General features: G+C 46.2%; 1 protein-coding gene across 2 annotated transcripts in view; it reads left to right on the forward strand.

The window, feature by feature from the left end:
* The first annotated feature begins 1,893 nt into the window (after window positions 1-1,893).
* The window catches only part of OAZ2 (ornithine decarboxylase antizyme 2), a 29,536-nt gene continuing 3,524 nt past the window's right edge, over window positions 1,894-27,905 (forward strand). Inside the window, exons 1-3 of one of the 2 annotated variants that reach the window (XM_044279789.1) lie at window positions 1,894-2,177; window positions 20,382-20,536; window positions 25,120-25,296. In XM_044279789.1, coding sequence (XP_044135724.1) covers window positions 25,157-25,296 — 140 coding nt within the window. In that variant the 5' untranslated portion in view covers window positions 1,894-2,177; window positions 20,382-20,536; window positions 25,120-25,156. Of the gene's footprint in view, window positions 2,178-20,378; window positions 20,537-25,119; window positions 25,297-27,905 lie in introns of both variants that reach the window. The other variant, XM_044279787.1, reaches the window with a different exon arrangement.

Here is a 27,905-nt window from a genome sequence, read left to right on the forward strand (position 1 = left end):
GATCTTAGTATGTCAACCACAATGACATGATGAGTGCAGCATCAAAGGTACATACTAAGGGCCTGATCACATGGTGCTTTATGCCTTCGGAATTTGGGCATGGACTCTGCACCAAATTTCTGGCAATAGCTATGTCTTGTCTACAGCTCTACAGTATGTACCGCTAGCGGTCTAACGTCATGACTGCACCAAGAAGGGACTTGTGCATGGTGTGCATATAGATGTTGCTTGAAGCCGCAGCGGGTGTCTGCTTGAGGTTAAGCTACTTTGAATGGAGCTAAGCTGTGAGAAGGTCCACAGCATCCAAAGTGAACAACCATGGCAGAAAACATGGTACCATAGTATACATTGTGCATTTTGACAGTGTCAAAATCTGCCAAGTAAACCTACCCTAAATTTAAAGACTGACTGAATGCTTAGATGACTGTCAGTGTGACACATGAGTTGTCTCCACCCAGAGTTTCTACTTCCACCACCCAGGGCAAGCCTATTCACATGAGTGTCTGAGTATAGGCCAAGTCACCTGTACGATTGTCCACACAGACCCTCAGTCTTTGGTCCAATTCTTGACCTAGACCCCCCTCTCACGTTAGAAAATGTGCAAAAAAGAAAAACAACACATGATTTCTGGAAGAAAGCAGCTCTCCAAGAGGTGCCTAGGAGATGTGCTCTTCTGGGAGGTCTCCTGGATAGTCCGAGAGATGGCAAGTATGGTTTTTATGAGCCACAGCGGTCTTTGGGCCTCCTGAGGTGGTGCCGCTGCTACCTCTGTAGATATGCCCCTGTATCTACACAAACATTCATGAGTCTGTTCACACTGTGTGTAACTATAATTCATAGGGCCCCATAGCAAAATAAGATGGGGCCCCCACCACCTAGTGTAAGAAAATTAAAACAGCAGGATGGATTATGGTCCCTTTACACAGGGTGACGATCTAGCAGATTTTTGGGAAGGAAGGGTTCCTTCCCGACAATCTGCTGATCGCTAGTGGAGGAGATCAGTGCATTTACATTCACCGATCTCCTCCACAGTATGGAGAGGAGGGATCACTAATGCCATTGCTCTTCCCCATACTGACTCGTTGTTTCCCGGCAGCAGATAATGTTTACACAGCACAATCTGCCACTAGGAAACAATGATCTTTTGTGCCCGATGAATGAGTGTTTTGCTCCTTCATCTGGTAATCGGCGGTCAAGAATAGGACATGTTCAGTTTTTTTGCGGCTCGAAAGTTCGGGGGCGCACTCCGGAAATGCGGATGCGGAGAGCACATAGTTTTCGTGTCCGTCAGGCGGCTACGTTTAGACATACAGTAAAAAACGTATACAAACATATGACATTTTGTGGTTCTCTTTCCTTTACATTTCAATATGTTTGTGTCCTTTTTTTACAGGACAGAAAAGCGCAGTATGCTACGGTATTCCTACAAAAAACACAGAAATGTAAACAATGACAAACGGAGTCAAAAGTATGCACTTTGAACTGTTTTCCCTCTGAGTACTAGAAGCCATCCGTTCCTATACGTTTCTTCCGTTTACAAACGTGTCCACTTGAGGTGCACAGCGGTGAAGGTCGGCGCCTCACTACATGACTGACTACAGGCAGGCACCGCAAGAATAACATCCCGCTGACCCCAGCACATCGACAACACAGTCCACTCCGCCCGAGCCCCGCCCCTTTCGCGGGTCTGCCAGCAGAGGGCGTGGCCTGGAGGTGTCGGAAAACAAAACAAACAAGAGAAAGGCGGAAGCGCGGGACCAGAGTGAGGCTGACAGCCACAGCAACTACGAGAACGAGCGAGAGCTGGAATCGCAGCTCGTCCAATCATGCACCAGAGCACGGCTGACGTCAGGAGGGGGCGGGGTCTGGGAAGGTTCTGGAGCGCAGAAGGGGTGGAGCGAGGTCAGTAACGGAGCGGAGTTGTTGAAGAGCGGAGGAGAGTGCTGCTGCTGTTGGGCCCTCAGCGCTGGGAAGTATCAAGGGCCGGATGCGGTTTATGTGTATGAACAGGAGAGCACAGAAGACGCGCCATTATCTACCAGAGACTCGCATAGCTAGCCTATTACCCGGGCGCTGGACGAGTAAAAGAAAAGCGGAAGGAGTCCGGGCCCAAACCCAGAGAACGATCCGTACAGAGCAGGACACGGCGCGGGGAGAATGATAGACCCGCAGGACAGGTGTGTGGAGGGGGAGGGGTGCCCTCACAGCGCCCCGCGGCGGATTGCTCAATAATATATATAGGCACATAAACAACTTGGTGATTAGTGCAGAGGAGGCCTGAGGGACAGGCTGGTGCTGGCACCGGGACAGCAGTGCTCTGTGTGTGTGTGGCAGTGTACCATGGCTGGGGCAGGCGGTGTCCTCTTACATGTAAGCAGAGCAGACATCTAATCGCCTGTCATGTGACCGCTGACCCTCCTGTCCATGGCCCTGTTCACATCTGCAGCGCTTCAGGGTTTCCATCTCAGAAACCGCAGCGACAAAAGTCTTGTAAGCGGGAAACCAAACAGATCCCATTACAGTCAGCGGGATCTATTTGGCTCCATTTGTGTCAGTTATGCGCCAAATCCAGTACTCCTGAGAATGGAACTCTGTGATGCTGACATGAAGGTGGTCTTCAGTCCGCACAGGAGGGGGGGCTTGTCCATGGTACTGACTAGCTCTATGTGTGTAATGGAAGATCGAATCCACGGTCTTAGCAAAATACGGTTAACGTACAGATATGGCGTTCTTTAATCAATAGGGTCGCCATCGATTGTCATGGTCTGGTGACTGTCGGGGGGGGGCTTCAGCGGTCTAATGGACAGGCAGGGTTCCGCTATATATGATGGAAATTTTTATAGATCAATTATATTACTGGGGTTTTCCCACAATCAATAGAAAGTGGGTTCCTGAGCCTCCTGTTCGCTGCGGTGGTTGAGTGTGTCCTACTGCGCCATTTGTTGTCTGTGGGACTGATGAGGTGGCTGAGCACTGTATTTGGCAGGGCGCATGTTCGACTGCTGCTCCATTCAGACGCCTTCTCGGGGTGGTCACGCAGTTAGAAGGGACAGGGGACTCGGATCCCCCTTCTAGTGATAGGTGGCGTTCCCAGCGGTGGGGGCCCCCAGCGGTCCGGTCTTCTGGGTAGGTAATAAATATCCATTGTGGGATTACAACTTTTAAAAGGGGCTTGCGGTAATAAAAAAAACCTACGAGATCAGGGGGGTCCAGCTCCCGATACCCCAACCAACTACTAGCTGGTAGGAGCCCTGGCACCGCACCATACACTGCCTATTGTGCTAGCAGTGTACTTCACTTGGATGGCACTTTACCCTGCAGAGCATTTCCTGGCCCCTGTAACGGTATATAGGTCTGGCGTGCTGTTGGGGGTCCGGGAGTCAGACCCCCCACTCATATTGATGACCTATCAATAAGATTTCCTTATTACACAGCACTTTGGCGGTCATTCAGCAGTGGCTATAGGTATGTGCTTGTCAGATGCAAGTTGCACAGGCAAGTTGTTAAATCGTTAGCCTTTTTGGGGGTTTCACATACTAATCTATCTTCCAGATGTCCATACACATGTGTTGTATCCAGTGCATTCCAGTATGATGTGATTGTGGTACATTGCAGTTACACAGGGGCTTTGTTTTTTTTTCTGTTAGTTACCTGGGACGGGCAGGACTCCTTTGTAGAGTCGGTGCCCGTTCAGGAGAATGAAGGGGATCCAGAGCTGTATCGGTGGCGCGCCCCGTTGAGAAATCAGAGGGTGGTAAGTCCTTTTAATCATGGCTTCATCGCCTGCAATAGAAGAGGGAACACCCTGAAGAAATGTCAACACATTTGGCTAGGGATGCCACACGTCACCCATGCAAGAGATGTGTTCGGGGCAACTATTGTCATAAAGGGGTGACGATCTAGATTGTTGCCCTGAGGACTGCACTTTGTAGCCATTCTCTCGTCTCGCTAAGGCCTAATTCCGGTGGCGGTTATTTGCGTCCATGTGCTGTCTCTCAACAGCACCCCCCCCCATAGCACGTGGACCGGTTAAAGTAACTGGTGCCAATCCCACTTCCGTTCATACTCGTTCCGCTTTGAGGAGAGCGGACCAGAATCAAAGCATAGTCTGCCCTTTCATTTTTGTGATCAGTGGGGGGCGCAGCACCAAACCCTGCATTGATGAAAACTTCCGACATGTCCAAAATTTTCTGACATGACCCGGTACCCTTTGAGAAAGAGACTTGGTAAAGTTGGGAAGGTAACAGATGCTTTTGACATTGGTGGATTAGAAGCTGAATATTCTGGTAGTCAGCAGCTCTGTTCAGCCTCTGAGGGATTGTCAGATTGTGTGATGTCCTCTTATCCCTCCGACCTAATGGCAGTACAGTTATGTAAGGGCCCCTGGATGGCATTGTTAGATTGTAAGCCTGAAGCGTTGCGATATCACTTTCTTGCTGGTGTGCAGTCTGAGTACATGGACCTGTATATGGTTACCTTCAGTAGCTCCTGTATCTTTCTTTAATTGGTTAGCCGGATAGCGTTGCGTCAAGCTGAAGAAATAATTGATCACGTTTGCTCTCTGAACATAGTAAAATAATACATTATACGGTACAACACTGTGCGACTGCCACCACCGCAGTAAGTAATGCGTCTTATATTGACCCTCAGTACAGAAACGCCTGGAAACGCAAATATATTACAACGTGACTCCTCGGTTATGTCGTTCAGACTGCCCACGGTACCTTTTTTCGCGTGAGTATGGTGCTCTGGAAGTGGCCCTTTTTCTAAGGCCTCATGCACACGGACGTTTTTTTTCACGGTCCGCAAAACGGGGTTCCGTTGGTCCGTGATCCGTGACCGTTTTTCCGTCCGTGGGTCTTCCTTGATTTTTGGAGGATCCACGGACATGAAAAAAAAGTCATTTTGGTGTCCGCCTGGCCGTGCGGAGCCAAACGGATCCGTCCTGAATTACAATGCAAGTCAATGGGGACGGATCCGTTTGATGTTGACACAATATGGTGCCATTTCAAACGGATCCGTCCCCATTGACTTTCAATGTAAAGTCTGGAGTTCTGTTATACCATCGGATTGGATTTTTCTCCAATCCGATGGTATATTTTAACTTGTAGCGTCCCCATCACCATGGGAACGCCTCTATGTTAGAATATACTGTCGGATATGAGCTACATCGTGAAACTCCTTTCCGACAGTATATTCTAACACAGAGGCGTTCCCATGGTGATGGAGACGCTTCAGGTTAGAATATACAAAAAAACTGTGTACATGACTGTCCCCTGCTGCCTGGCAGGTGCTGCCAGGCAGCAGGGGGCAGACCCCCCCCCCCCCCCCCTGTTTTTAACTCATTGGTGGCCAGTGGGCCCCCCCTCCCCTGTTGTTAACTCGTTGGTGGCCAGTGTGCGCACCCCCCTCCCTCCCTCCCTCTATTGTAATAATAGCATTGGGGCCAGTGTGCGCGCCCCCCCAACCCCCCACCCCCCTCCCTCCCTCTATTGTAATAATAGCATTGGGGCCAGTGTGCCCCCCCCGATCATCGGTGGCAGCGGAGTAGAAGATTCATACTTACCTGGCTGCTGCGATCTCTGTGTCCGGCCGGGAGCTCCTCCTACTGGTAAGTGACAGGTCTGTGCGGCGCATTGCTGTCACTTACCAGTAGGAGGAGCTCCCGGCCGGACGCAGACATCGCAGCAGCCAGGTAAGTATGAAAATCTTCTACTCCGCTGCCACCGATGATCGGGGGGGTGTGCGCACACTGGCCCCAATGCTATTATTACAATAGAGGGAGGGAGGGGGGGGGGTTGGGGGGGGTGCGCACACTGGCCCCAATGTATTAAAACAATAGAGGGAGGGAGGGGGGGTTGGGGGGGCGCGCGCACACTGGCCCCAATGTATTAAAACAATAGAGGGAGGGAGGGAGGGAGGGGGGTGCGCACACTGGCCACCAACGAGTTAACAACAGGGGAGGGGGGGGGGCCGCACAATGATATTCAAACTGGGGAGGGGGGGGGGTCTGCCCCCTGCTGCCTGGCAGCCCTGATCTCTTACAGGGGGATATGATAGTGCGGCACCTGAAGGGGTTAATTGTACTATCATATCCCCCTGTAAGAGATCGGGTGCTGCCAGGCAGCAGGGGGCAGTCTTGTACACAGTTTGTAGTGTATTCTAACTAGAAGCGTCCCATCACCATGGGAACGCCTCTGTGTTAGAATATACTGTCGGATCTGAGTTTTCACGAAGTGAAAACTCAGCTCTGAAAAAGCTTTTATGCAGACGGATCTTCGGATCCGTCTGTATGAAACTAAAACCTACGGCCACGGATCACGGACACGGATGCCAATCTTGTGTGCATCCGTGTTCTTTCACGGACCCATTGACTTGAATGGGCCCGTGAACCGTTGGCCGTGAAAAAAATAGGACAGGTCATATTTTTTTCACGGCCAGGAAACACGGCTCACGGATGCGGCTGCCAAACGGTGCATTTTCCGATTTTTCCACGGACCCATTGAAAGTCAATGGGTCCGTGAAAAAAAACGGAAAACGGCACAACGGCCACGGATGCACACAACGGTCGTGTGCATGAGGCCTAAGGCTACTTTCACACTGGCGTTTTGGCTTTCCGTTTGTGAGATCCATCATGGGCTCTCACAAGCGGTCCAAAACGGATCAGTTTGCATTCTAATGCATTCTAAATGGAAAAGGATCCGCTCAGAATGCATCAGTTTGCCTCCGATCAGTCTCCATTCCGCTCTGGAGGCGGACACCAAAACGCTGCCTGCTTGACGAAACTGAGCCAAACGGATCCGTCCTGGCACACAATGTAAGGCTACATTCACACTCGTGTGTTGTGCGGATTCGTCATGGATGGATCAGTTCAGATAATACATCCGTTCAGAACGGATCCGTCTTGAACACCATTGAAACTCAATGGAGGACAGATCCGTTTTCTATTGTGTCAGTTTGGCTCAGTTTTATCAGACTGACACCAAAGCACTGCAAGCAGCCTTTTGGTGTCCGTCTCCAAAGTGGAATGGAGACTGAACTGATGCATTCCGCGCGGATCCTTTTCCATTCAGAATGCATTAGAATGCAAACGGATCCGTTCAGGGCTCTCACAAGCGGTCCAAAACGGATCAGTTTGCATTCTAATGCATTCTAAATGGAAAAGGATCCGCTCAGAATGCATCAGTTTGCCTCCGATCAGTCTCCATTCCGCTCTGGAGGCGGACACCAAAACGCTGCCTGCTTGACGAAACTGAGCCAAACGGATCCGTCCTGGCACACAATGTAAGGCTACATTCACACTCGTGTGTTGTGCGGATTCGTCATGGATGGATCAGTTCAGATAATACATCCGTTCAGAACGGATCCGTCTTGAACACCATTGAAACTCAATGGAGGACAGATCCGTTTTCTATTGTGTCAGTTTGGCTCAGTTTTATCAGACTGACACCAAAGCACTGCAAGCAGCCTTTTGGTGTCCGTCTCCAAAGTGGAATGGAGACTGAACTGATGCATTCCGCGCGGATCCTTTTCCATTCAGAATGCATTAGAATGCAAACGGATCCGTTCAGGGCTCTCACAAGCGGTCCAAAATGGATCTCACAAACTGAAAGCCAAAATGCGAGTGTGAAAGTAGTCTAAGTCAACTGGGACGGATCAGTTTTCTCTGACGCAATAGAAAACTGATCCGTCCTCCATTGACTTTCAATGGAGTTCATGATGGATCAGTCTTGGCTATGTTACAGATAATACAAATGGATCCGCCCGTTCATGACGAATGCATGCAGTTGTATTATTGTAACGGATCAGTTTTTTCGGATCCATGACTGATCTGCCCAAAACGTGAAAGAGGCCTAACTTGTAAAAACGCTGAAAATCCACTTTTATGCTTGTTGGCGCTGAGCGCTCCTCTCTGGAACGTTTGCGCACATCGCTGAACTGAGGGTGTGCTCCTGCACATGTGCACTACACCCACATTAACTGGGTATGTGCCATACTACGCAGGATCTCATGAGACCAGGGGATGATGTTACCTGCCCGAGAGAACATCATTCAAGATGCAGGAGGTGGACAGGGGAACCTAGACTTCTAGGAGGAAAGTGCTGGCCTCCTGGACTAGGAAAAGGGTCATTTGCATACATCGGGAACTAGAGTAAGGCCCCGTGGTTGTGCTGCGGGCCGCAATGCACGATCGCCGGCCGTAGGTCAGCCGCATCGGATCGCGGACCCATTCACTTGAATGGGTCCGCAATCCGGCCGTTCTTCAAAAAGATAGGACATGTTCTATCTTTTTGCGGAACGTAAGTACGGGCCAAAACCCCACGGAAGCACTCCGTAGTGCTCCCGCAGGTTCCATTCCGCATCTCCGGATTTGCGGACCCATTCAAGTGAATGGGTCCGCATCCGTGATGCGGAATGCCCACGGAACGGCACCTGTGTATTGCGGATCCGCAAATGCGGTCCGAAATACGGCAACAGGGTGCACACGTTCGTGTGATGGGGGCCTAATAGTGGATTTTTCACGCATTGACAACTTAGAAAAAGGCAACACAAACTACTTCCAGAGCACCATAAGCACATAAAGGAACTGTGGGCCTTTTAAATGGTATAACCGAGGAGACAGGTTCCCTTGTTTTGGAAAACCATTTAAAATTGAATGCCTTTAGGGGCTGCTATTGTCCCTGTGATTGATCATCCATGAGATCTACAAATATATAGACACCGATAACAACCTTGTCTAGTGAAAAAACCACACCTAGAACACTTCATCCAAATAATTAGCACCACAAATTGAGTTATCAAGGTGACCTGTCCACCTAATGCGTATTTCAGAGGGGGGTAAAAGCGGTAATATGACCAGAGGATCAGAGGTTTTACGTTTTTGATATATGTCAAAATATAATCTTGTCCCTAATCTTCCTTGGATGGTAAGCTGTATTGTTTGGATTAGTTTGTGACCTTCCCCGTCACCAGACTGAAAACGACATTTCCTTGATTGCATGGAATGCCAAGGAGGAAAGAAAGGATGACACTGGAATGGCACTGGCATTTCCTTAGCAATGGACAGTTCTGGGCATTTTCTAAATGATAATCATGTATAGGATAGAACTAGTTATGTGATTCTAAGCTAGGAAAAAAGAAACTTAAACGGTTGTGCCACAAACAAAAATTTTACATTTTTCAAACCAGCACCTGCATCGGAATATTTTTGTAATTGCATGTAATTAAAAGCGTAGTGTAGTCACTGAGTTACTCAATAAAATATATCTATGTAGCGCCACCTGCTGTCAGTTTTTTTACCTTATTTCTTGCCCACCTTACTTTGGTGGTTGCACACGCTCAGTTTAAATCTTAAACGGTCACTAGCCGTATCTTTTGTTAAAGGTTGTGGTAGTTACAGGGAGAGAGCTGCAGCAGAAAGGACACATCCCCTGCCTAGTAGGTTGTCAGCCTGAAATAAACCTAGCAGATCAACTGGAGCAATAAATGGGGACCTCTCTGGATCCATGTGAAGTACATTGCTGGTTTAGCTTTGTTAGAGACTGTCACATATTATATGATGTTTGATTTTTCTTAAGTCATGGGATAACCCCTTCAAATGGGATGTTTGGCCATTTGAAAAGAGGTTTTAATGCCACCGAGATAAACTACATTTAATAACTTGCTTTCTTTATCCTAGTTGCCGAGATGTCCCGCTACAAGCGCCGCTCCTGGTTTGGTTCCCACACATCTGTGTCAGCACTTGACTCTGGTGATGCGCATAAGGGGGGTCTGGCTGTTTGTCTCAGTGAATTAGCTAAGCCACCTCCCTCTGTCTCTGCATGATCTGTAATGCAGAAGGGAACTGGCTTAGCTATTGACCTGAACCACGCTGACGGCACAGATGGACTTGTGTGGTATACAAGATTATTTGGTTTCAGTTTAATGCATTGAAAGCACTTTTTAGCTGGCCGGACAATTCTTTCAAGGGTAGTTCCACAGGCACCATTTTTGGGAGAAATGCCATTAAAGTTTAGATGCAGTATTTTTAACCAAAGCCAGAAGTGGATTCAAAAGGGAAGGACTTATTCTTCTTATCAGATCCACTCCTGGTCTTGCCTGAAAAAACGCTGTGAAACCATAAATGTCACATTAATAATAATTTCAGCTCAATAGAAAATAACCGCTGCACCAATTCATCTATACGAGGATGACAGTTCTGCTAAATGAGAGCTTTTTTTCGGGTTTTGATTCCCGGCATTGTCAAGGAGCTGAAGCTTCACTTTTGGATGGATGTCATCCATTGACTTGACATCCATGGGTGCAGTTCTCTTCGATCCAGAGCCTGGTACATTTATTTATTTATTTTTTTCAGTTCAGTTTTCTCATTTATGTAAATGGTAGCTTTCATATTTTTACAGTTTCTCTTATGAAAGACATGGGAGTTTATCTCTCCTTCATTATCGGACATACAGTGGATACAAAAAGTCTACACACCCTTGTTAAAATGATAAATCATTTCACAACTTTTTCTACCTTTAATGTGACCTATAAACTGTACCACTCAATTGAAAAACAAACCAAAATCTTCTAGGTAGAGGGAACAAAAAATATAAAAATAAAATAATATAGTTGCATAAGTGTGCACACCCTTAAACTAATAGTTTGTTGAAGCACTTATTTGATTTTATTACAGCCCTCGTTCTTTTTGGGTATGAGTCTATCAGCATGGCACATTTTGACTTGGCAAGATATGTCCACTCTTCTTTGCAAAAACACTCCAAATCTGTCAGATTGCAAGGGCATCTCCTGGGCACAGCCCTCTTCAGATCACCCCACAGATTTTAAATCGGAGTTAGGTCTGGGCTCTGGCGTGGCCATTCTAAAACTTTAATCTTCTTCTGGTGAGGCCCTTCCTTTGTTGATTTGGATGTATGCTTTGGGTCGTTGTCATGCTGAAAGATGAAGTTCCTCTTCATGTTCAGCTTTCTAGCAGAAGCTTGAAGGTTTTGTGCCAATATTGACTGGTATTTGGAAATGTTCATAATTCCGTCTAGCTTAACTAAGGCCCCAGTTCCAGCTGAAGAAAAACAGCCCCAAAGCACGATGCTGCCACCACCATGCTTCACTGTGGGTACGGTGTTCATTTGGTGACGTGCAGTGTTGTTTTTACGCCAAACATATCTTTTGGAATTATGGCCAAAAAGTTCAAACTTGGTTTCATCAGACCAGAACACCTTTTCCCACATGCTTTTAGGAGACTTCAGATGTGTTTTTGCAAAATGTAGCCTGGCTTGGATGTTTTTCTTCGTAAGAAAAGGCTTTCATCTTGCCACTCTACCCCATAGCCCAGACATATGAAGAATACGGGGGATTGTTGTCACATGTACCACACATCCAGTACTTGCCAGATATTCCTGCAGCTCCTTTAATGTTGCTGTAGGCCTCTTGGTAGCCTCCCAGACCAGTTTTCTTCTTGTCTTTTCATCAATTTTGGAGGGACGTCCAGTTCTTGGTAATGTCACTGTTGTGCCATATTTTCTCCACTTGATGATGACTGTCTTCACTGTGTTCCATGGTATATCTAACGCCTTGGAAATTCTTTTGTATCCTTCTCCTGACTGAGAAGGAGTTTAAGCATGCATGGGATAGGCATAAGGCCATCCTTCATATAAGATAGGGCTATCCATAGTATTTAGTATATTGGGCAGACTAGATGGGCCAAATGGTTCTTATCTGCCGACACATTCTATGATGCCTTTTAACAATGAGATCCCTCTGATGCTGTGGAAGCTCTCTGTGGACCATGGCTTTTGCTGTGGGATGCGACTAAGAAAATTTCAGGAAAGGCCAACTAGAGCAGCTGAACTTTTTTATTTGGGGTTAATCAGAGGCACTTTAAATGATGGCGGGTGTATGCTGACTCCTATTTAAAGGGGTTCTGAACTTTGTTTAAACTGATGATCTATCCTCTGGATAGATCATTAGCATCTGATCAGCTGTTTGAGAAGGCAGTGGCGCTCCAGCAGCGCCGCGGCCTTCTCACTGTTTACCGCTTGCCCGGTGACGTCACGACTAGTATCAACTTTCCTGGGCGGGGCTAAGCTCCATTCAAGTCTAAACAAAGCGCAGAACCCCTTTTAAGGGTACTTTCACACTAGCGTTTTTCTTTTCCGGCGCTGAGTTCCGTCCAAGGGGCTCAAATCCGGAAAAGAACTGATCGGTTTTATCCCCATGCATTCTGAATGGAGAGCAATCCGTTCAGGATGTCTTCAGTCCAGTCTTTTTTTTTTACTGATCAGGCTTTTCAGAATACCGTAGCATGTTGTATTTTTACCTCCGGCCAAAAAACACTGGATCCGGCATTTTTCCCATTGACTTGCATTAATGCCGGATCGGGCGCCGTGTGTTCCGTCAAACCGGATCCGGCTTTTGCATGTTAAACCCATAAAAAGTTAAAGTCCATAAATGGTGGATCCATTTTTCTCTATGCATTTTTTCATAGTGATCAGAATCCTGATCGGGATTCAAATGTAATCCGTTTTTCCAGATCCGGCGGGCAGTTCCAGCGACGGAATTGCCCACCGGATTCAAACAACGCTAGTGTGAAAGTAGCCTAACATGATTTTGAATGTGATTGCTTAATTCTGGACACTGCTACATCCCCACTTATAAGAGTGTGCACACGTATGCAACCACGTTATTTTAGTTTTTGTTTTGTTCCCTCCACCTAAAAGATTTCAGTTTGTTTTTCAATTAATTGGTACAGTTTATAGGTCACATTAAAGGTGGAAAAAGTTCAGAAATGTTTTTTTATTTTATTTTTTATTACAGCATAGAAACCTGACATTTTAACAGGGGTGTGTTGACTTTATATCAACTGTAATACCAGGGCTGGTTGCAACTTTATAGGGGTTATTACAGAATGAGCAGTTTCTCCTAAAACCTCTGTACCTACCTATTTATTGGACACTGAGGACCTCATTTACCAATCAGAGCTCAGCACTATGATTGGTTTCTGTGGGCAAACAACACAGTTTTGATAAATGAGTTGTTGTTTTTTTTTAGTTTTGTTTTTGGCCTCGGGCTACTACTTTGTCTGCCGCACCGCAGCACACGCCACCGCTTTACACTTAGAAGCTTTACCACAAGCCACTGCCTACGTCAAGGGCGGGCAACAGGTCTGCTCCACAGCCTGTACATGGTTCCCTGCTGTTTCTAACCAATCCCAGTATGCTTTTCTCTGTAATGTTTCACAGGGCTTGCTCCACCTAGCTAACATGGAGAGAAGACGTGTAGGCGGCAGTGGAAACGTTACAGAGCAAAGCATGCTGGGTTTGGTCCTGCATGTAAACATCCTTCCAGAATACAGTGATGCTGAGAAAAGGGTTAATGCTGACATGAATAAAAAGTATGCAGCATTTGGGGTACTCTGGCAGATATAAAATGTAATTATGAAACCACAGAACCCCTTTTAATGGTTGTCTGTAAATTTGAGATGCGTGCCTTCGATGTGTATGGCACAGAGCTCTGGTTTCTAGGACATACTGCACTGTTGAGTTTCTTTTTCCCTACTCCAGAAATATCCCTGCCATTTCCAGGACAGCCTCCCACCTCTCTCTCTCCAAAAACTGCTGTTGAGCACAAATCCTTTAAGACATGGTCGACGCTTGCCAAACCAAGTAGTAAACAGTCTATCCTCCCGGGATAAGGAGAGGCGTGTAATCAGCGCTGAGCTCAGGGTTTCTTGCATATGGAGAGGGAGCTATCCTCTGAGTGCTTACCTTTCTGCGCAATGCAGCTTCCTCTCTGAGCTATATAGAGAGATATATTATAGATATTATCGGCCGATATTCAGGATTTTGAACACTATCGGTATCGGCATCTATTTTGCCGATATTCCGATAGTGTATGGGGAACACAGATCGCGCTGCTGACAGCGCTCTCCGTGTTCCCCTTAGCAGCACAGGGGAGAAGGAGCAGTGTCTCCTCCCCCTGTGCTGCTGCTGCCGCTCCAGCCAATGGGAGGACAGGGGACAAGAGGAGGGGAGGAGCTATGGCCACTGCGCCACCAATGAAGATTAATCTATCATTCATATACAGGAGGCGGGAGCTGCAGGATCACATAGCCGGCTCCCGGCCTCTATGAGCTGTAGCTGCGATCCGCGGTAGTTAACTCCTCAGGTGCCGCGGATCGCAGCTACTGCTCATAGAGGTCGGGAGCCGGCTATGTGATCCTGCAGCCAGCTCCCGCCTCCTGTATATGAATAAATGTGAGATTAAGCTTCATTGGTGGCGCAGTGCGTCCCCCCAAGCCCCCCAGTATCAGACATTGGTGGCGCAGTGCGCCCTCCCAAGCCCCCCAGTATCAGACATTGGTGGCGCAGTGCGCCCCCCCCCCCCCCAGTGGTGGCGCATAGGGCCCCCCCACCCCAGTCGCAGTGCGGCCCTCCACAGGATCCCCTCTCCCTTGCTCCTCCGATCGGAGCCCCAGCAGTGTAATGCTGGGGCTCCGATCGGTTACCATGGCAGCCAGGACGCTATTGAAGCCCTGGCTGCCATGATAAGCTCCATGCTGCTGTGTGCACAAAGCACACAGCAGCAGAGACAGTGTGAGCTCCTATTCACCCTGATAGATCTCTATCAGGGTGAATAGGACAAGGGTTCTAGTCCCTAAGGGGGCTAAAAGTTAGTTAAAAAAAAAAGTTACAAAAAAAATAATAAAAACACCAAAATATTAAATATAAATGAAAAAGAAAGATTTACAAAAAAAAAAATACACATTAACAATAAACATTAATTTTCAGCAGATTTGTGGGAATTTTTATTTTTTTTTCAAAAATGAAAATTCCCAGAATATCGGTATAAATTATCGGCTATCGGCCTGAAAGTTCACAAATTATCGGTATCGGCCCTAAAAAATCAATATCGGTCGATCCCTAATATATATATCTATATATCTATCTATCACATGCATGCACACTAAGGCCGCTTTCAGACGAGCGAGTGTCACGCTGCAGACTTGCAGCGCAGCTCCCGTCGTGAACTTCCAGCACTGCTGGGGTTGCATAGCATTATATAGATTTATGATGCTATGTAACACTTAGAGGGCTGAAACGATTACTCGATTAAATCGAGTAATTCTACACAAAAAAATCCTCGATGCAAATATGGGCATCGAAGATTCGTTTGTGTCATGTGACCACGGAGCGGGAGTGAAGCGCTTGCTATTACTCCCGCTCCGTGGTCTCCCGCTGGCCTGCAATACTCACCTTTCCAGCAGGCGGCCTCCGGACACTCCACAGTACGTCCATGGTCCTGCGCTGCTCTGACCTCCTGACGTACGCACGCCACGACCTGACGCACTGTGTGACGTCAGGAGCAGAGCAGCGCAGAACGATGGAGTGTCGGCAGCACCCCTGCTGGAAAGGTAAGTTGGTGAAACCGAGGGGGTGGGGCGCAACTAAGGCCAGGCGCCTGGTGTTCACAGCGTCATAGAAACCAGTGACGCTGTGCAATCCGGGTGTCAGGAGGAGCATGGGGGCACTGTGTGGGGGCAGAGGAGCTGATGCACTTGGGCTGATCGCACAGTGGGGAACAAAGGGTGTTGGGGACTGATGGCAGGGGGTCTGATGAGTTTTTATAAAGGAAAACAGTCTATTATTTTTTTCTTATTAGATTACTTGATTAATCATAAAAAATTATCGATAGAATACTCAATTACTAAAATAATCGTTTACTGCAGCCCTAGTCTGGAATGTATAGAATAACACTGGCATAATGCTGTCAGTGTTATCCAATACATTCCAGAACTGTAAGGGTTACACAGCATCATAAATCTATATAATGCTATGCGACCCTGGCAGTGCTGGAAGTCAGGACGGGTGAAGATTGAGGTGATGTGGAAGGCACCTGGCTCTATGTAAATGGGGACTTGCGGGGCCCTGTGCACAAGCTTTAGATTAAAACACATTGCTGTGAGTAACATTGCTGACTGGTGTAACTACCACGGTAGGCAGGCAGGTAGCCGGGATTGCAGGTGCTTTGGGGCACAAAAATTAATGGGTCCATCTCCACTCAAATACATGATGCATTTAGTAATGAAGTATATGCAGGGTGGCAAGACAAATGGATTGTGACACCCAAGTTTTGACCCCTGTTTTGCATGCGGACCCATTCACTTTAATGGGGCCGCAAAAGATGTGGACAGCACTCGGTGTGCTATCCGCATCCGTTGCTCCGTTCCATGGTCCGTAAAAAAAAAAATATATAACCTGTCCTATTCTTGTTTGTTTTGCGGACAAGAATAGGCATTTATATCAATGGCTGTCCGTGCCGGACGCAAATTTCGGACCGCAAAACACGCAACAGCCACGTGAATGTAGCCTTGGGCTACTTTCACATCTGATGTTCTGTCCAGTTTTGAAATCCGGCACAGGCTCTCAAAGCAACAGCACAACGCTTCAGTTTTGTCCCCATTCATTGTCAAAGGGGACAAACTGAACAAACCGGAATGGAGTGCGCCAGAGTGCATTCCGTTCCACTTTGTTGCGTTCCCATGGCTGACACAAAATCTCCTTTTTGTGTACAATCTGGGAAGCTGAACAAGCCGGGTCCTGCACCCAAAAACATTTAAGTCAATGGTGCCGGATACAATTTTTTTTTTTTTTTTTTTTTTTTTTTTTTTTGGGGCACGGCACCCATTGACTTACAATGGTTTTAGTGCTGGATCTGGTTTCTTAATTTTTTATATAATACAACTGGATCTGTTCTGAACGGATGCAGCCGGTTGTATTATTGTAACGGAAGGGATTTGCTGTGGTTTTGAGATCCCATGCCTGACCTCAAAACCGGACAGCAAAAACGCAGATGTGCAAGTAGCCTTAGGCCTATTGCATACGACCGTATGGCTTTTATTAGTTTTTTGCGGAACGGAACAGCTGGCCCCTGATAGAACAGTACTATCCTTGTCTGTTATGTGGACAATAATAGGACATGTTCTATCTTTGAACGGAAAAATGGAAATACGGAAACGGAATGCATACGGAGTACATTCAGTTTTTTTTGGCGGACCCTTTGAAATGAATGGTATATATAAATATTATTTTATTTTTTTCTTACTGCACTGTGAGGAAACGGGTACATGGTGACTTTTTTTTTTTTTTGTTCTTCTTCATGTATGCAATGCCTGTACCGTGACATCACTGTTTGTATAATTCCTACACTGTATTTTCGCTGAGTAGAATGTATCTGTACTGTGACATCACTGTGTACATTATCCTGCCATTGTTACATCGCTGTGTACACGATCCCTGTACTGTGACATCACTGTGTACATTATCCTGCCATTATTACATCACTCTGGATTATCCCTGTACTGTGACATCACTGTGCACATTATCCTGCCATTGTTACATCACTGTGTACACTATCCCTGTACTGTGACATCACTGTGCACATTATCCTGCCATTATTACATCGCTGTGTACACTATCCCTGTACTGTGACATCACTGTGCACATTATCCTGCCATTGTTACATCGCTGTGTACACTATCCCTGTACTGTGACATCACTGTGCACATTATCCTGCCATTATTACATCGCTGTGTACACTATCCCTGTACTGTGACATCACTGTGCACATTATCCTGCCATTGTTACATCGCTGTGTACACGATCCCTGTACTGTGACATGACTGTGCACATTATCCTGCCATTATTACATCGCTGTGTACACGATCCCTGTACTGTGACATCACTGTGCACATTATCCTGCCATTATTACATCGCTGTGTACACGATCCCTGTACTGTGACATCACTGTGCACATTATCCTGCCATTATTACATCGCTGTGTACACGATCCCTGTACTGTGACATCACTGTGCACATTATCCTGCCATTGTTACATCGCTGTGTACACTATCCCTGTACTGTGACATCACTGTGCACATTATCCTGCCATTATTACATCGCTGTGTACACTATCCCTGTACTGTGACATCACTGTGCACATTATCCTGCCATTGTTACATCGCTGTGTACACTATCCCTGTACTGTGACATCACTGTGCACATTATCCTGCCATTGTTACATCGCTGTGTACACTATCCCTGTACTGTGACATCACTGTGCACATTATCCTGCCATTGTTACATCGCTGTGTACACTATCCCTGTACTGTGACATCACTGTGCACATTATCCTGCCATTGTTACATCGCTGTTTACACTATCCCTGTACTGTGACATCACGGTTCACATTATCCTGCCATTGTTACATCGCTGTGTACACTATCCCTGTACTGTGACATCACGGTTCACATTATCCTGCCATTATTACATCGCTGTGTACACTATCCCTGTACTGTGCGCATTATTTCTTTGCTTTATGTAGACCAATGGTGAGCTTTTTAGAATTTACTAATGGACGAGGTCATTGTAAAATGGGAGTCCTTACAAAGTTTTGCTGTGGGCCCCCATGGTTACATCCTAATCCCCTGTGACAGACAGGAGATGTACATTTTCCTCTGCCATTGCACGGGGGGTACATAGGCAACAGATTTCATTGTACTGCAGGATTTGTTTGCATATTAAAGCCACAACCTCTCCGCTTGTAACACTCCTGACGTGGAACAGCATGTACTGTGCTCCAGCAAACAATAAAAGAATGGTCTGAAACGTATTTTCCATAATGAATGTACCGGCCATTGATAAAAATTATTCATAATGACCTTAAATTGCTGTACTGCTAAAGCAGGTAGGTGACTGTAGTCAGAAGTTGGTATGGAGATGAAGGGGCTGCACAGACATTGTACACTGCAAGCTGGAAGTGGTCCATGGCACTCATCCAGCGCGCATGGGTTCTGATAATAAGAATAGGAGCTGCTAGACCGATTGCCATGACAGCTGTCCTACCCAGTATGGAGTGGCATCTCTCCATGCCAGATTGGGTGGGAGGGTATACCTGGACATTCCCTTTATTCTCCTGGAGATCAGCGTGGGTCCGACTCCTGGCACACCTGACGATCAGCTGTTTGAAGAGGATGAGCCCCATGGCCTCTTCATAGCTTACCATGCACAGCACTGTGCATTGTATAGCAGCCATGCTTGGTGTTGCAGTTCAGCCCTCATTCGCTTGAATGGGGCTGAGCTGCACCTAGGCCATGTAACTGATGAACGGAACGTCACATATACCACATGTCGGACCACCACTGATCTCAGTATGTACACGATAACTCCTTTTTAAATGTAAATGGTTTCCCTTTGGATATTTAGTATAGTGAATGCTTCAAAGATATACAGTGTGAAGCCTGTTAAAGGTGCAGTAGGAAGTAAGTGGCGATGTTGGTTTAGACTGGCATTATCAGTTGTCTCCAGATGGCTGGTTAGTTTCCGTCTCTAAATACATGATCACTAATGTTTATAGGACCTGTTGGAGATCAGGGCTACAAATAATGTCAGTTGCCGCTGCTCCTGGTGTGTGCTACAGAGGGATAGGGGATCTCATCGTCTCGGTGTATGGAAGACCTCAAAGCAGGCCATCTACAACCCCTAGCTGAGGGAAAGCTGACAGAATAGGAGCCTGCACTATTTTGGATGGTAAAATGATGAGCACCATGACAAAAACCCAAGAGACCTCACGCTGGTGCTGATGGTATTGGCTCTGGCACTGCCATCATTCACATTATTCTGCTCCTGTAACAAACGAAATGAGATTCAGTAATGAGAACTCAGCCGAACTTGAAACTCACTGTTTATTCAACCAGCAACCGCAACATCATATTATCCGGTACTGTTTTATGGCTCTCCACATTGAGGCATTTTCACATCGAGTTTTGGTTTAGGTTTGGCATATACGCCAAGCGATCCCAGTTTACACACTAAACGTGTCCATAGCCTTCTATTGCCAGATGAAGGCCAAGAGTGTTTGTGGCCTCCACCTGGTCATGATCATTACAGGCATCTGAGAAATGTATACATAATATGTATCCATTAAATGGATGGCAGTATAGCCTATGGCATCTGTACCTCCTACAGATGCCCTTAGGCCATAATGGTACTCATTAAAGGGCATCTGTCAGTAGATTTGTACCTATGCTACTGGCTGACCTGTTACATGTGCACGTGGCAGCTGAAGGCATCTGTGATGGTCCCGGGTTCATATGTGCCTGCATCACTGAGAAAAATGATGTTTTATTATATGCAAATGAGCTTCTAGGAGCAATGGGGTGTCCGCATTATGTAAAGGGATATTAATCTATTTGGTAACATGTATGCATATGTGATACTTTATGTATGTCAAGGTTTAGGGTTTTACTAAACCTTTGCCCCACTCATCGTACTTGACTATTAACAATTTTTCCTTTTTATTTTTTTCTTCTTCTTCTTTTACAGTAGTATTTTACCTTTGAGTAGCAGTCCCCAGCTTCAGTGCTGCAGGCACCTCATTCCCGGGCCTCTGTGGTGCTCCTGATGCCCCTCACCCACTGTTGAAGATCCCCGGTGGGCGAGGGGACAGCAGGGATCCCGCACTCCCAGCTGTGATTTATAAGGTAAGAATGATTACGTTTCTGGCATAACGGACTCCAACAAATTTCTTTTAATACGATTCTTCTGGGGTATGGAGGACTGTATTTGGCTATCTCCGTCAGTCCCTTAGACTTTGAATGGAGCTCGGCTGCCTCTCCCTTCAAATGGGGGCACAGGAACCCTGTGGATAGGTGAGAAGTGTTGGCTCTGGGTTTGCATGTTTCCAGGCTTCATGCCAAGTTCTCTGTATCGGATATTTCCAAGTAAATGCAAATTCTCTGGTGTCGTCATCGTTAACTCAGGAGACATTGATTGGAAAACAATATAGCAAGCCAGACGGCGCTGGTTCATGTTCATTATTGTGAGGACGGGGGTGTGAGAACCTCATATGGTTAACATTGTTGGCCGCCACATCACCTGTTTACTCAAGGGGTTGGGACACACAAGCATTTGCTATAAAAGCTGCTTACACAAGGGCTTAGAAGTTATTCACATGTCTGTATAACAGAAGGATGATTAGTAATACGGAGTGGCCTAATAGGACACTGACCTGGCGACCGCTGGGCACAATTGTCTTTGTTCCATGAGACGCTTTCAGGACCTAGGTTTGTCAGAATGCACCGAATACTGGTATGAATAGTCACTTCTGTGGGTCTGTGCGCACGTTATACACATGAAGAGGAAAATATGGTCATGTGAATAGACCCTTATAATTTATTACAAATAATTGACATATAAATGGAAAACCTCTATTATGGTAAAGCTTGATTAAAATGACAGGCATCGCCAGGGGAGACAATGGGCGATGGCCTCGCTAGATACAGCCAAGGCCTTCGATTCGCTGGAGTGGCCGTACCTGCTGAGGGTGTTGGGGAGATTTGGCTTCGGTCCTAAGTTCTTACAATGGATTCGGATACTATACAATAATCCGAGAGCTAGTATTTTGGTCAATGGCACGGCCTCCCCTTGCTTCCTATTGCAGAGGGGTACGAGGCAGGGTTGTCCTCTTTCTCCCCTCTTATTTGCAATTGCCATTGAACACCTGGCCTTACGTATCCGCCTTGACTCATCATTCAAGGGGGTTGGTTTGGGGGGGAGAGAGGACAGAGTGGGTCTGTATGCAGACGACCTCATACTATACATGAGTGACATGGATACCTCCTTACCTCGAGCTATCACGATTATAGAGCAATTCAGCCATTTCTCTGGGTTGCACATTAATTGGGCTAAGTCGGCCCTGATGCCTTTTATGGCGTTCCGATTGGCCTGCAGTTCACCATAACCTGAGGGTGGTGGACCACTTTAAATATCTGGGGATTATCATTACCAGAGTACCAGGTGACTCTTACTCCAGGAATGTTGCCCCACTGGAGGCCATATTCACTGAGAAGTTCAAGGTGTGGAAAACCCTCCCGCTGTCTGTTATGGGCAGGATCAATCTGATCAAAATGGTCTTGTTGCCTAAAGGGCTGTACATTCTGGGACACGCGTGCACCCCTATACCACGGAATCTATTGGACCGGCTCCACTCCTCAATGACTCAGTTCCTATGGGGCAGAGCCAGGCACAAACTTGCCTTGAACACATTACAGCGGCCCAGGACACAGGGGGGGGGGGGCGTCGCTGCCGAACTTCCATTTGTATTTTTTGGCAGGACAGCTAAAGTTTTTGGCTGGGTGGGTCAATGGGAAGCCCTTGCAAAATATGGATTATTATCTGCAGCAGCACTTGGACATATCTAACTTGTGGTCAGTGCTGGAGAAGGCTAGCCCCTTGTCGAGACGGTTACTACCGGTACACAGGTTGGCACAACAAGTCTGGAGGGATGCTAAATTGAGGCAGTATCAAGACTGGGCCGACACCATACCTCTGTGGGATAACTCCTTATTCCCCCATTTGCAAGGGATTGCAGGTACGCATGCTTGGGCAGAAGCCGGTGTTGTAGCTTTGCGGGATTTGTACAGTGGAGGCGTCCTACGCTCATTCTCTCAAATCCAGGAGCAATATGGTTTGGCACGCACCCACTTCTTTAAATATCTGCAGATTAGGCATGCTCTGCAGGAGCAATTTAGAGATAGAAACAGGGCCATATCTTCTTACCCCCTCATAGGAGTTATTAAATCTCAGGGACCCCGGGGCGTAGTATCTGTGCTCTACACCCATCTCCTAGAGAATCACATGTCCGCGCAACCTATACTTGCTGAGGCACGGTGGAAAGGGAATATCCCGCTTCTTTCGGCGGAGGATTGGTCGGAGGCGTTAGAGGCGGTAACTAGGGTATCTCCCTCAATCAATAATAGGTTGATCCAGTTATTTATGCTACACCGCAGCTATTTGACCCCCACTAGATTGCATAGGATGGGGAGACTTCCCCACTCCAACTGTTTGAGGTGCTCTCACAATAACGCGGATTTTTGGCATATGATGTGGGAATGCATTCACATTAAGTCATATTGGCAGGCAGTACTGGGTGTGCTCTCATCTTTGGGCCTAGGTCCTGTCCCGCTATGCCCTAAGGTGTGTCTGTTGGGTATCCTAGACAATGATGGCTGGACTCATTATAACAAGATATTCCTGAGTGAATCTCTGTTCTTGGCCCGTAAGGTTATTGCCCTCAAATGGATGGCGGATGATTTCCCGACTTTGGGGATATGGAAAAGGTTGGTTAATCAGGTGATCCCCTTTGAGAAAGTGATATTTGTCAATAGAAAGTGTCCAGATAAGTTCCAGAAAGTGTGGGGACTGTGGTGTGACTCGCACTTAACAACCTCAATGGGGTCTGCGGTCTCAGTTGGTCCTGGACAGGATCGGTTTTGAGAAAATTTCCCTTTTTTTTTTTTTTTTTTTTTTTTTTTTTTTTTTTTTTTTCTGTTCTGTTCTGCCCTATTCGATCTATGGTATCTCTGCTGTGTAAGCCCTGAAATGATGTACCCTCTCTGCGTTTGATTAATTGTGGATGTATAATCACTGTCTTTACATGTGACCAGACCTGTACTATGTTTTGGTATCCTCTATGCAATTGTACCACTGATGTGCCTTGTTACTCTTGTTTCAATAAAACGAGTTTAAAAAAAAAAAATGACAGGCATCAGACTTTAAATGTGATAAAATGTAAAATGATAAATTCCCAGCACCGCCTGTATCCATGAATCTCCTCCTTGCTCACAAAGTCAGATCACCGTAATCTCGTGGTGCCCGATCTCACGCATGCACAATTCCTTCCCCGAGGCTGATGCCAGCACAGGGAAGGAACGCTATGCCAGCACTGCGCATGCGCGAGCTCGTGCATTGTGAGATTACGGCGATCTCGCTTTGTGAGCAAGGAGGAGATTCGTGGATACAGGCGGTGCTGGACTCCTTCACAGGGGGGCGTGGCTGGGCTCCAGAACGGTTAGTACAGCCCCTTGGGCTCCTTACCAGGGTCATTTACATATCTATAAAATCATTTTTTACACTCAATAAAACCACTCAGATATTGGACAGGTATATTGCGGACATGCTAGCGGCGATCTAGCATGCATGTCTGCATCTCTATAGGGTAAAAAGAGGTGTCCCTTTTAAAGCATATTTAGCTATATATATGACTGCACAGGCCTTCTAATGTGTATTAAAATCATATAAGTATACCCCCTGTCCACCTTTATAAATACAGCAAACTCATGTTTTATAACCTGATAGAATCGTCTTCTTTCTGCCCGAGGGGCGGCGGCGTTTCAACTTCATTTGCGCCCAGCTAGCCTCGCCCCAACTGCCGTTTTGAAGCGCCGCCCAGTTCATCAATATTCACTGCGCTGGGCGGCTTCTGCTGTCCCCGAAGTTCCGAGATCCCGTGCATGCCCAGTAGAAAGCTATGGGATCTCGGAACGTCTGGGACAGCAGAAGCCGCCCAGCGCAGTGAATATTGATGAACTGGGTGGCGTTTCAAAACGTCAGTTGGGGCGAATTTAGCTGGGCGCAAGTGAAGCTGAAACGCTGCTGCCCCTTGGGCAGAAAGACGATTCTATCAGGTTATAAAACATGAGTTTTCTGTATTTATAAAGGTGGGCAGGGGGTATACTTATATGATTTTAATACACATTAGACGACCTGTGCAGATATAGATGCCCAGAATACAGTCTGATTATTCAGCCCCCTTTCATCGATCAGGACACCCTTTTATTTAGTCTGACCATCTATAGTATGCACAACGGTTGGTCTGACAAATTCACTCCAGACAACTTGATTTGTGCTCCTTTTTAATACATTTGGTGCAGGTCCCTCCAGCACACCTAGGATTTAGGCTGGCTCATCAAACGCTGGTCTGAGTCGATCTGCCCCATGTCTTCTTACCTTATTGCTCTGATTTTTTTTCTCTGGTAGGATTATATAGTACAGCATGTTGTATTGCAGCGCTCTTACATCATCTTATTGTGACCAGCTAATCCCTTGTTATCTCAGCATGTATCTGCCAGCAGCTGTAATACACATGACTGTTTGTGGTTCAGTTATATAATAAGGGCGTAAGACTGAAGTTTTGTATTCATATATAGTTCACATCTTGTAAATCTGCATTTCAGTGCAGCCTTCCAGTCTGTCTCATATGGTTTGTCTATATTGCCCAACACAGGACGAGAAGCTTACAGTCTCTGAGGATCTCCCGGGGAATGATGGGAAGCTCCACCTCAGTCCATTTCCAATATAAGGTCACCGAGGTGAAACATTCCTCATGGAAGGCCATGCTGTCAAATCAGAGCCTCTTTGTGGAAATACCCGAGGGCATCTTAGCTGATGGGAGCAAAGAGGGGTAGGTAAAGTAATGCATCATACGTGTCTGTAAGGTACACCTGAGAACCATAGAAGTGGCAGAATTAGCATCTTTGCATGCTCATCACTATTTCTTGCTAGGCAGCACATTACATGTTTCTCAGGCTAACTTTAGCCATCCCTTAAAGGGATTCTGTCAGCTAGTTTGAGTCTATAGAGCAGAGGACATGCACTGCTAGATCGCCACTAGCGCAGCCACAATATACATTTCCCATAGCTCTGAGTGCTTTTATTCAATCAAAAAAAAAAATGATATATATACACACACGCGTAGTAAGGAGCCCAAGGGGCTGTTACTAACGTTTCAGGAGCCCAGCACCGCCCGCATCCTCCGAATCTCCTCCTTACTCCCCTGATGTCATGTAGTTGAAGTGCCGTAATCTCGCACATGCGCAGTTCATTCCCTGAGGCTAATGCCAGTACAGGGAAGGAACGCCATGCCGGCACTCATGCGGCATACTTGCGCATGAGCAAGATTACAGCCCTTCAACTCTGACGTTGGGGGAGCAAGGAGGAGATTCGGAGGATGTGGGCGGTGCTGGGCTCCTTCACAGTGGGCATGGCTGGGCTCCTGAAACGTTTGGTAACAGCCCCTTGGGCTCCTTACATGTCTCATTTTCACATATATAAAATAGTGTGTTTTTTGGATTGAATAAACGCACTCAGAGCTATGGGAAATGTATAGTTGTGTTCAAAATAATAGCAGTCAGACATCACTAACCTGATCAATCACTGTTTTTGGTAGAAATTATATTGCTACATGGCAAACAATTTACTAGCATGTGTAGTAGAGTAATAGAAACCCAACAGTCATGACATCCATGCTGCTGATTCTGTGTAATTGAATCACTTATTGAAAGGGGTATGTTCAAAATAATAGCAGTGTGGCGTTCAATGAGTGAGGTTATTCATTTTTTGAAAAACAGGTGGCAATTATTGCCCTTATCTAAGGAAGGAAGGCAGCAAATGTTGTACATGCTTGTTACAGTGCCATTTCTCTCTGAAATACTGAGGAAAATGGGTCATTCCAGACATTGTTCAGAAGAACATCATACCTTGATTAAAAAGTTGATTGGAGAGGGGAAAACATATAAAGTGCAGAAAATGATAGGCTGCTCAGCTAAAATTATATTGCAAATGCATTAACATGGCAACCAAAACCTGAAAGACGTGGAAGAAAGCGAAAAACTACCATTCGAATGGATAGAAGAATAGCCAAAATGGCAAGGACTCAGCCAACAATCAGCTCCAGGAAAATCAAAGAAGGTCTAAAGTTACCTGTGAGTACTGTTAAAATTAGAAGACGCCTGTGTGAAGCCAAGCTATCTGCAAGAAGCCCCCGCAAAGTCCTACTGTTGAAAAAAAGACGTGTGCTGAAGAGGTTACAATTTACCAAAGAGCACATTGACTGGCCTAAAGAGACATTTTGTGGACTGATGAAAGCAAGATTGTTCTTTTTGGGGCTAGTGGCCGGAGACAGTTTGTCAAACGACCCCCAAACACTGAATTCAAGCCACAGTACACTGTGAAGACAGTGAAGCATGGTGGTGCAAGCATCATGATATGGGGATGTTTCTCATACTATGGTGTTGGGCCTATTTATCGCATTCCAGGAATCGTGGATCAGTTTGAATACATTAGAATACTTGAAGAGGTCATGCTGCCTTATGCTGAAGAGGAAATGCCCTTGAACTGGGGGTGTCCAACAAGACAATGACCCCAAACACACCAGTAAACGTGCAACATCTTGGTTCCAGACCAACAAGATTGACATTATGGAGTGGCCAGCCTAATCCCTGGATCTTAATCCAATAGAAAACTTGTGGGGTGACATAAAAAATTTAACAAAACCAAGAAATTGAGAAGAACTGTGGAATGTAGTCCAATAGGGCTGCACGATATGGGAATTTTGTGCGATTGCGATTAGGGCCCTAAAAATTACGATAACAGTATGCAATGCGATATTTTAAGGGAATTGTGCTAGAGGTCTATTTGCTTGGATTTTCAAGGCAAAGGCACACAGAAATTACTGATAATGCAGAAATGTAGTTATGCCTAACTCGAGAACTGAAATGCACAGTGTTTTTCAAAATAAAACCTCTTTTACTAAATTATATAACATATTTGCATTACTGCAAAAGTACAAAATACAAAACTTGCCATTTTCTTAATAGCACTGCACAGAACAGATAAATAAAATAGAATAAATAAAAGAACATTTGTTCATTAAAATAACGACTTGCCTCCAGCCCCTCCTCCCTCCCCGTACTGTAACTGATGTATCGCCGCCCGCTAAGTCAACCATCGCTTTATAAGGCGCACTGCCATTTTCCCCCCACTTTGGGGGGGGGGGGGAGTTTCTTATAAAGCCAAAAATATGGTAATATAATTGCAGCATTTTTGGCGATATATTGTGCAGGCCTATAGTCCAATCATCCTGGCTGAATACAAGCACTGCTTTTTTTGAACAGTCCTAATCACTTTTCTTCAAAAAAAAAATTCAAACTTTTGATATTTTTCTTCACGTTTTGATTTGGAATAGAATGTGTAGTGTTCCCAATGCATTTGTGTGTGTATGGAAATAGAAGC

Source organism: Bufo gargarizans, chromosome 2 (genome assembly GCF_014858855.1).
Source record: "Bufo gargarizans isolate SCDJY-AF-19 chromosome 2, ASM1485885v1, whole genome shotgun sequence".
NCBI lineage: Eukaryota > Metazoa > Chordata > Amphibia > Anura > Bufonidae > Bufo > Bufo gargarizans.